We start from the raw sequence: 11,185 nt of genomic DNA, 5'->3' as shown, positions 1-11,185 counted from the left end.
ATGGAGTCATAAATCTGTTTCTCTGCAGCGGCCTGCGTTCAGCCAGCTGACCACACGAACAAAACACTTTCACTGTTTCTTCTCTCCGTAATTCTCACTTGCTCACTTCCAGGTACATAATTATTTTGTGGCTGCCAATTCTTTTTTCTAATCGTTCTGGCCATATTCAGCCTAGTTCAATACGTCGCGGTAATTATAATTATTATAATATTTTGCCATCTTTCATTCTGTCATCTCGAACATTTCAAAAGTATCATCTCCCCTTCCACACTACTGCATCACAAATCCACATTATTCACTCATTTAGAGGACTCTACTCAACAGGTAATTAACTAATACCACCTCACTCGCGTATTCATATAATTCATGGGTTGCACCTCGGACTTATTAATCTTCAATAACTGCATCCTTAAATTAAGGGAATTGTGTAAATGCATATATAAATGCATGAAGCTAATACGTAATATATGCTCAAAATATTCTGAAGATCTATATCGGTTATTGATATTAGGAATGAATTATAAGATCAGCTGAAGTGCTGTTTCCGCACTTACAGATATGCTTCACACGTAACTGACCGCAATTGGATCTTACGTACTAATTCATGAAAAATTACGTGGAAGAAATTAGTGATTATCCTTATATCACAGAAGAAAATGCTAATAAAAATCGAATTAATAAGCAACCTTTCCCATTAAACACGCATATATAACGTCTACCTGCATTTAATAATATTAAATAAATTATACCAGGAAAAGCCATAGGAAAAGGAGCTTGAGAATAGTCTTAGGGAGTGTTCAGTTCTTAGGAGCCGGTACAGAGAAAGGAGTTCGCAGTGCGAAATAATAGATGCTATATTCAAAAGATTAAGTTTATTTAACTTGTATGAGGCATAAATAACTCCTTTATTATTTCGCATTTGAAATCAGAAAATAACTTTAACTTTCTTCTGTTGGATTTACTGTTGCATGCTTTGAGCAATATTATGAATCCTAGTGAGTGTTTGCAACGAATAAAAATTGAAAATAAGCTAATCTTCCTCATTGATTTTATAGAATTCGCGGAATAAATATCACTTCATAGTTTTCTAGTCTTTCTAAAATTAGCACTTTAAATTCCTAAAGTCTCTCTATAATTATCACTTGAAATTCCTAAAGTATTTCTAAAATTAGCACTTGAGATTCCTAAAGTATTTCTAAAATTAGCACTTGAGATTCCTAAAGTATTTCTAGAATTGGCATTGGAAATTTCTAAAGTCTTTCTAGAATTAGCACTTGAAAAGGGAGTTACTTTTTCATGGAGTCTAGTATTACTTTGTAATTTACTAGTACTATTTAACACTTTGAAATTATGTGAGTGACTTCAAACTGATAATGAAAGTCTGTTGAAAATTAAGCAACCACTGTCTTTAGAGTTCAATTTTCAGATAAAAGTTTGATGGTAAATGCACTCATATCACCTTAATAGTCTTGATGCTGGAACTGGAGAATGCTGTTCAGCGAACAGCATTTGCAACTCCGTTGATGTCGTGATGTCCACCATAGCACCACGTACCATCAACAACGATGTACCACGCTTAATCCCACGCTGTACCACGTCGTATCGGATGTCAGATTGATGTGAGGGGTAAACCCTCGGTCAAGTTTTCTGGTGCTGAGAGGAGAAAGTTCAATTGACTATCTACATTATGAGTGTCGGAATAACACGATTTGATTAAGTGAAAATTGGTAAATCATAGTAAACAGTACTTAGAATCACAGTTTATCGTGTACAGTTCAACAAAAGAAGCACAGTTCATAGTAAGTATACCTCGATTAATTAGAAACACAGTTCGAAACAATTATGGCTTTTACACTGTGAATTCTACAAATATGACGATTACGCGTGACAGAATGACTAGGTTCGAGACCCGTACGCGGAGACAATATGATGATTCGTTATCGTTGAGTTGCAATTTGGAACTGCCTGCACCTCGCCAGTATCCGTCCTTTTATACAGAATGTCGAGGTCGGCTGCTGTACCTCGTGGAAAAATGTGATTTCTTCTCAACTCAATATCTCAATAATCCATTAGCCGATTTACATGAAATTTTAACACGGTGACGTTTAAATAACGAGCTTCTCGATTATCTACTTCATTTCTCAATACCTCAAAGGGTTTAGGAGATATAAAAATCTCTTAGTACATTCTAGACGATTAGGTCAGTTTCACGTTATGATTGCTTCATCCCGCATGCTTCCAACTGCTGACATAGCTGTCTCACTCCTCGCTTGCAGCTCCGTGCCGTTCCGTTACCTGGCGCGTTCTACTCAAGTGTTCGAGCCGTCCTGTTGCAATTATTTTTCTAATAGAAAACCATGTTCCAGGCGGTAGGCATTCCTAGTACTATATATATAACAGAAATGATATATGCAAATTGTATTTGTTATGCGGCCATGCGGATTTCATGCCTAGTATAATGAAAATGTACTCATCGTTACTGTGTGCAGACTACTGTCATATTGGGGGTACACTTGGGGTATTTAAGCCTCCATTACTGCGGCCTCGTTAGTGGTATTCCTTGATTCCTCTTCCTTTGGTTACTGCCCATGATGTCTCGAACAGTGGTCTCCTGCATTTGTAATTTCTCGACGCTCCCTGAAGAGATGAACGCTGGCACTATGGCGCGACTCTAGTTGATTCTAGTCACGGCTTCGATGACCACTCACAAACATACAGGCAAAAATTGGAAATGGTTAATGAATACTGTTTATGCGTTTTCAGGTAACCTACTTGTGATTAGACCCACTCATTAACTCAAGTGGACTAACCTGAATATGGGTAATTCTGTGTAAATCACTATTTATTCCCTTTTGTCACACGGCCTGATTAACTCTTGCCCATTGGCGGTTTCTGGTATAGCACAATTGAGCAATGAACCTCCAGTTTATATAAAATTGTACTCAACTACGTAATTTTCATAACTCCATTGTCAATATCCAAGCTGTTGCTAAGTCCATCTATCCGTAATATACTCGTGCTGGATTTCAATTCCTGTGAGCTGCGCAAGATCCGTGGCTGGATACTCATCTGGAATGAATCACCTTGCAAGGCGACCTCTTCGTCCGTTCATGAGCGAAAGGAGTGCCGAGTTGCGAGGGGGACGTCAGCCAGCACTAAAACGACATCAGGATAACACAGAAACGGATATCTGTGCGTTACGCATGCGCAATATGCCACTCTCTCAAGTCTGTCGCAAGTCGTGTTGTTGGGGGTATGTGCCTGCCATCTGTTGCCCTTACGGGAATTTAACTATGCAGCAGAGAATAGAGCACGTAACTAGCGCTAGTGTTGAAAAGCATCTTTACTACCAAAAGTCACATTAAACTGCCAAATTCCAATTGATATCTTGTCCCAAATATATTAATGCCTACTAAACATCTATTCATTTGCCTTCTTTGGAATAATTACTTTTTGGAGAGAAACTTAAAAATCATTGAGATAGGGAATGGTGACAAGGTAATACCAAAAAATCTTTTAAATATAGTTATTACTATTCCCATGACGACATCGGAAGCACAATGGTGCTTCTCAACCCTGAAGAGAATAAATACTTTCTTGCGCAGCACAATGACCGAGGATATACTTAATGCTCTTGCTACCGGTATGTTGTCAATTGAAAGGGGCTCGGTTCGAGACTCTGTAGACTTCAATGAAGCAGTTATAGATAAGTTTGAGTTCTCCAAGGAGCGCAGGATGGATTGTTTGTAAAAGCTGTCTGCATAGGGTAAGTTGATTGTGAAACATTTCTTATTTTGCATGTGGTAAATTTCGGCATGTATTGTCTGCTTCCCTCGTATTTAATCACATTTCTAAAACTTCTGTCATCTTATTTTAGAAGGTTACGGCCCAAGACGGAAGACGTGGTGGGGGAGAGGAGAGGTTTGGGGGGTAACATTTTTTCTTCTGCTGAACCCCCAGTGATGAAAGTCACGCGCCGCCACTGTGGTTGTCGTTACTTAATGTGAGTGTCCCTGGATTAGGCAGACGTTCTTCTCTTGAGAACACCTTTCTATTAGTTTACTGAGCGTCAATCACTATTCAGCTACCTTAAATTCGGCCACTACTAATCACTTGAGTGTAGTCGGCGTCTCACTAACTCTGATCAGCCTCAGGCATTTACCCGTTCTTTAATTATTACTTCCATAGGCCGTCACTGAAGTTACGAATACGCGTTCCCTTAATAAATATCCATGGGTATTTAAAACATCTCTTTTACCACCGTACGTGTCTCATACCATACGGCCTATTTTCGCTGTATCAGTACCGATCTAATACATTTTATTCGACACTGAACCTCACACACTATTATCCATTTTGCATTGGATCACAGTAATTGGAAACTCTGGTTCACAACGTTTCACACCGACACGCAAATACTACGCTCGCACAGATTACAACGGAATGATGGTGCTGAGTTTCATTTATAGTGATCTGGCCTGATGGCTAGAAAGGTGGCACGCCACGCCCCTAGGCGAAATTTTGCTCTGCTAATCATGATCCTTCAGCGTCGTGAGGGTTATCAAATTGTACCTCTTGACTCCTACCTTACACTGATCTAATTTCATGTAGATCCGGTCGCTGGGTCGCTCGTAATCTCGAAAGCTTCCTTTTCGTGAATCCACGCGTCCTGTATTATCTTCTGGTGAATCCCACTTTTCTCTCGCGTTGCCAGAACCTCACATCTGCTACAATTTACGCATTGTTGCATAACGTGCGTCATTACTGCTCCATTCATTGTATTGTAGCCTATTGTATTTTATTTCGTCCAACTGATCATACAGTGATATGGGTCATAAAGTATTACCTTTTCTTACATCATTAATTTGCATAAAATTCGCCTGTTCAAATGAGTCCTTACTCGTAAGTTTCCATAGGTTATATCTAGAAAAATGTTTATTATTATTATTATTATTATTATTATTATTATTATTATTATTATTATTATTATTATTATTAATAACAACAGTTGAATACGGTGATATGGCATCAATTAATGTCCGAGGAAATCGAAAGAATATCTATATCTCGTGTTGATACCCCGTGTTAGACTCCACCTTCTGACCTACATACTCTTCTGCGCTTGGCGTGCTGTCTCTCTTCTCTGTCTTGCAAAGTGAGAGCGTGATTCCAAGGTTCCGCTGTAATGAGCCTTGTCCCTCTCGGTACTTGCAATTAGACCTGCACTCTTCGAGCTGACGTATCGCAACTCGCTTCCCGGTCTGGGCAAAAAGTGCTAATTACGACACTATATTTTGCAGAATGTCGCGGAAAACGGCATATATTGTTAACTGGACCTCATGACATGCCTATGGCGTGGTGGTGAACCGTTACAATACATGTGTATAAAACCTTAGTAAGATCAGTCCTATGCTATGGAAGTGAAACATGTACAATAGGGAAAACAGATTCCAACGGAATTACCACTAATGAGATGAAATATTTGAGAAGGTTCTGTCATTTATGGTGCGATATTGTGTGAAAATTGTCAAGGCATTCTCACTCTTCGTAATGTATGTGCTGCGGGTCAGTATATCTCCAAAAATATTATGACATAGGATGTTTTGTCCTGGCAACGACGATATACTCAATGGGATCAGAAATGAAATGAAAAGGTATTGAAGGAACTCAAAACTGCATCAGCAGTGCATTAAATACACGGTTATTGAAAAGGGTGGAAAAATCACGTTTGAAGAATCGATACAGGAAGATTTACTAGAGAAATTCTCAAGCACTATCCTAAAGGAACAAGATCCATCAGCTGGCAATGAAATATTGGCAAGAGAATGCTTTACATATTTGTAACAGGCCACTAGATCTAATATATAAATGGATGATGATGATAAAAACACATGCTGATGTCATGATCCAAAGAAGATCAGAGCCCAGATAGAATTGTTCGTTACATATACTGGTTTTGGAGATGCTGAGATGCCAGAATTTTGCTCCACAGGAACTCATGTATGTGCTGGTAAATCTACCAAAAGGAGCGTGGAAATGATGAGAATCTTCATATTCCACCAGGCTGAGCTAAGATAGAACCCTCCGCCGGCCTGAGTGGCTCAGGCGATTAAGGCACTTCCTTCTGAACCCAACGTGGAAGTTTCGACCCTGGATCAGCCCAGTGTAATTTGAAGGTGCTCAAATACGTCAGCCTCGTGTCAGTAGATTTACTTGCACGTAAAAGAACTCCTGCAAGACTGAATTCCGGCACCGCGGCGTCTCCAAAAACCGTAAAAATAGCTAGTGGGACGTAAAACCAATAACATTATTATTATTATTATTATTATTATTATTATTATTATTATTATTATTATTATTATTATTATTATTATTATTGAACCCTCCAAACAAGAAACACCACCACCACCACCACCACCACCACCACCACCACCACCACCACCACCACCACCACCACCACCACCACCACCACCACCAGAAAAATCAAAGGATATCAGTCCACATGGCTGCACAACCGCCAACAACTTAAACCTATAATTCAAACTTGTAGTTGCGGTAGATGTGGTGATTGTCCAGCTCCTTGGATGAATGGTGAGTGTCTATGCCTTCAGTTTAGAGGGGCATGAGTTCGATTACCCCGTATTGGGAATTTTAACTGTGCCTGTTTAATTCCTATGACTCGGGGACTGGATGTTTGTGTTAGTTCCATTCCGCTCTTCTTCATATAAAAAAAATACACACTACCAATGGTGAATACATCACTCCACATTAGGACGAAAAATGCCTGTAAAAGTGGGTCTATTCCACACTTATAACACAGTTCGCACACGCAACCCCAATAAGGTGTGTGAAAAGCGGTGGAAGAAGAAGACAAATTGGTGGGAATTATTTTAGTCACTGGCATTAATTTGAGAGAGCCCATAGAGTCACTGTTGTAGACAAGGTCCGTTTATTTTCAATATTTCAGTGTTAATCAGTGGAGACCGGCCTTTAGTTATAAGCTACAAATAAAGTGCCGGTAGCGGTACGCGCACGTGTGTCGTTCTCTCTGAACTACAGTAAAATTTATAGTCAGAAATGGAGTGGAGCAAGATTACTTTAGATTTAATTAATGATATAATAAAAAGGCCATGTTTGTGGGATGTTTCATCAAAGGAAGAAAAAGATAAAGCGAAGAAAGTCGGTAGTTTCCAGGAGCTCTAAATTATCTACAATTTCTCCCGCGAGTGCATCGAAAAAATAAACCTAGCGTCCCTCCGCTCCCAGTACAGTCGTTAATTGAAAACAATCAGAAAAGTCAGAAGTCGGGGGCGGAAGCGGACGAAGTTTATACGGTACTTCAAAGTGGTTTGCTTTTGAAGCAATGAACGCGATGAGGGGAGAAAATGTGCCGAATAAAACTGCATTTCTAAATCATAACAAGAAGCAACAGTGGCAATAACAAAGGCCAAATCCTCTGTATCTGAGTTCATTGTCCTTGATTGAAAATACTAGACACCATCTAAATGTATTGCCACAAATTGATATTATGAACTGCCTATATATAAACAAAGAAAGTCAAGTTTAACATGTTCATTAAGTGTGGACATAATGTTAAATGAAACAGTATTCAACATTTAACATGTTGATGGTGTACCAGTTAACATTTAACACTTTTAACATTTAACACTTTTAATATTTAACATGTTGTTGTTAAATATTAATCAGTGGAGACCGGCGCGACGAAAGCTTTATTTTACCCTTAGCAGAATAATAATCAGGAAAATGAACGACTTCTTAATGACAAATCACTGTAATTCTGTCCAATTACATTTTTTTTTTCCTTGTTCTCTTTCCATGACTGTAATTGAAGGAAAAAATCATTCAACTCATTTACTCTGTGACCAACTCATCTAAAGTTCTTGTGTAAACATTGAATTTAAAAAAAATATTTCTGAATGTTGTATTAAGATTTTATATTTGCATTAAGTTTCTGTTCAATGGGGAATTATCCGCCTTCCACCTCTCTCGGGTTACAAATCTTTTCTTTTCCAAGGATTCATCGTCCCTGTCAATAATTTCCTTGATCTCGTTCTAACTCGAGCTAAACTCTCGGGTGTCTTTCATTTTCCCGCCCACCGTGATAACACCAACATGACATATTGCTTCTTATATTATTTCTTTCTTTGTTTAAATAGCCGATTGACATGATGGTGAAACCATATATAAGCAATCAATTAATCAACAGAACTGTTTAACATTACATAATTTGACAGTATAGGTATAAAAACAACCTACTTATCATGTAATCTTTTTGTACAACCTTTCAGCGAGTAGATTTATATACTTATTCTTTGCAAGGAACGTAAAGTTGGTCACAATGTGCGATAATCATAAAATTTAGTACACGTCATCTATTATATTCTGTAGTGCACCGCAGCGATTCTTTCATGAAACATGGTTTAAAAACTAATGTATGTCTTGCAGATATCCAGAAAATATTATCAGACATTCGATGGTATGCATTGTCAGGAAAAAAAAGGGCTTAATATTCAGTTTCCCCTCTTAATTTTTCTTCTTCACTGTTTACAAAGTTACAGTTGTCATCGCGTACTTTACAATATACTTAAAAATCTTTTAAAAAATCTACGACGCCCGTCGGCCAGTCATTCAAATAACGAAGTTCACAAGATGGCAACTGGCCGCATGATTTAAAGCGCTCCTGAAGGTCATGATTGTAAAACCGAAGATGAAGTGACAAATGAGTATCAGTGTGCCCAGTTGTGCGTCAAGTTGTAAAGTTTTGTGTGGTGTGTAAGCACATGTGTTATCAGTTTGGTATTCATCAACGAAATACCTTAAACACTTTTACTTAGCGGAAGGGAATACTATGTCAAAACAGATGAGTGAGGAGTGCAACCCTCGGACTTTATATGTGGGCAATTTGGATCCCTCGGTGTCGGAAGATTTGCTTTGTACCTTGTTTTTTCAGATTGCACCCGTCCAAGGCTGCAAAATTATACGCGAACCCGGAAATGATGCATATGCCTTTCTGGAGTTTGCAAACCACCAAGGGGCTGCAACGGCTCTCGGAGCTATGAACAAGAGAGTGTTCTTAAAAAAAGAGATGAAGGTAAATTGGGCCACATCACCAGGTAACCAACCCAAACAGGACACCAGCAACCACTATCATATATTTGTTGGTGACCTTAGTCCTGAAATTGAAACACAAACCCTTAGAGAAGCATTCGCACCCTTTGGTGAAATTTCTAATTGTAGAATAGTGAGGGATCCTCAAACACTGAAATCTAAAGGTTATGCTTTTGTGTCCTTTGTGAAGAAAGCTGAAGCAGAAAATGCTATAGCAGCAATGAATGGCCAATGGTTAGGAAGTCGAAGTATTCGCACAAATTGGTCCATTAGAAAGCCCCCACCTCCAAGAAGTGACAAACCCCGCCACACTAAAGCACCTACATATGAAGAAGTATATAACCAATCCAGTCCTACCAACTGCACAGTTTACTGTGGTGGTTTTTTTAACAATGAAATTTCCGAAGAATTAATGCATAAAACATTCTCACCATTTGGGACTATACAGGACATTCGTGTTTTCAAAGATAAAGGTTATGCTTTCATAAGGTTTTCAAACAAAGACTCAGCTACTCGTGCTATAGAGGCTATTCATAATAGTGAGATCAATGGACAAACAGTGAAGTGTTTCTGGGGAAAGGAAGATCCCAGTCATATGCAGCCTGCAATGCAAGCAAACCAATACACATATGGATACGGTCAACAACAGATGGGTTATTGGTATCCTCAACAGCAGAGTTACCAAGCTGCTGCAATAGCCCAGCAACAACAGTACATGCATCCAGGAATGCAACAACCATATGCTTACAACCAATATGGATACCAGCAGCAACAGCAACAACAAGGTTATATGGGAAGAATGGGTATGCAGATGGCAAATGCATGGCAAGGTATGCCTGCTCAGTCACAGTATCCAGGACCAGGTCAGCCCATGGGAGCACCAACTGGAGGTCAAGACCCAGCGACTATGCAACAGCAGCAGGGAGGTGGCATGATGACTTACATCATGCAATAACTTGATAGTGACTTGCAAGGAGAGACTAGTCAAGAGCGGGAAGTAGAATAAAATTACTTTTCATTTTTTAATCCTAAAATGTGGATATATAAAGAAACATTCACAGTATGTTTGCTATTTCTACTTGAGTTATGGCGCTAATACATAGTGGGTGTGTAAAATTGTTACAAAAAGAAAAATATTAGAAATTGTTATATACATTTAGGCTATTGGAGGGTATATAATAGGAAAGATGTAAGAAAGGTTAATGTACAGTCACACTCACCTTAAAGGTATTTTTTTTGTGTGCAGTTCTTTAAAAAAATGACTGCGATTTGGGTGTGGTGTGTAAATATAAAGTGAATTAAATATTAATTATAAAATATTAACAATGGTGAGTGGTGTGAAATAAAGAGAAAAACATTTTCTTGTTTCATATTAATGGTTAAATTTGATTGCATCCTGCTCAGTTATCAACTTCCTTATCAGTGACAACAGTAAATGAGATGACATTGAAGATGATGTGTACTTTAAAGTTCCAAATATTCGATATCTAATTTGTTAAATTAACCAAAATACATTTTGGTAATTCAGCGCCTATCATTTATTGTAACACATTGAAGCCTTAAAGGAACTTTTATTTTAAACATAGGTTGGGTATTTTTGCAGTTGTTTGCTGTCTCAGTCCCATAAACTACCATGGAGTCGGGAAAACTGCTAATTTGGACTTTTACAGGTATTTATTTCAAACAGTTTCATTGCATGCCTATGGAAGTGACTGTGGAGTTTAAATAAAGTTTTTCTAGTGCTTCTTCAAATGCATACTAAACCTGTGGCTATTTTGTGTTCTGTATACTTTATGTATATTTGGTATTAACACGGGGAAGTTATTTGTTGAACCTTAATTTGCAAGCTGGTAATTCTTTAATTCAGTGTTATGTGCAATTTGTTTGAATGCATGGAACTGGTGAATTAAAGGTTATCTTTTGTCCTTCATTTTAAAATGTAGAAATTTCCCTACTTCTCTCTTTAATTGTTCTTCAATATAATAATTCTGTTTGCCATTTTCTGAACATTGTTTTAGATTAGTCATATTTTTATGATGAATTTCTATTTAAAGAT

At 38.1% G+C, this 11,185-nt stretch overlaps 1 protein-coding gene across 1 annotated transcript; it reads left to right on the top strand.

Moving 5' to 3' along the window:
* Positions 1-8,434: 8,434 nt before the first annotated feature.
* Positions 8,435-10,505, top strand: LOC136885946 (nucleolysin TIAR). Its single transcript, XM_067158647.2, has one exon. The coding sequence runs from the start codon at positions 8,870-8,872 to the stop codon at positions 10,082-10,084; it is 1,215 nt and encodes a 404-aa protein (XP_067014748.1). The 5' UTR covers positions 8,435-8,869; the 3' UTR covers positions 10,085-10,505.
* The last annotated feature ends 680 nt before the right edge of the window (positions 10,506-11,185 follow it).

The sequence above is a fragment of the Anabrus simplex genome, chromosome X (assembly GCF_040414725.1).
Source record: "Anabrus simplex isolate iqAnaSimp1 chromosome X, ASM4041472v1, whole genome shotgun sequence".
Lineage (NCBI taxonomy): Eukaryota > Metazoa > Arthropoda > Insecta > Orthoptera > Tettigoniidae > Anabrus > Anabrus simplex.
Note: the sequence above shows the minus strand (reverse complement) of the source record. Positions and strands in the feature narration are given on the sequence as shown.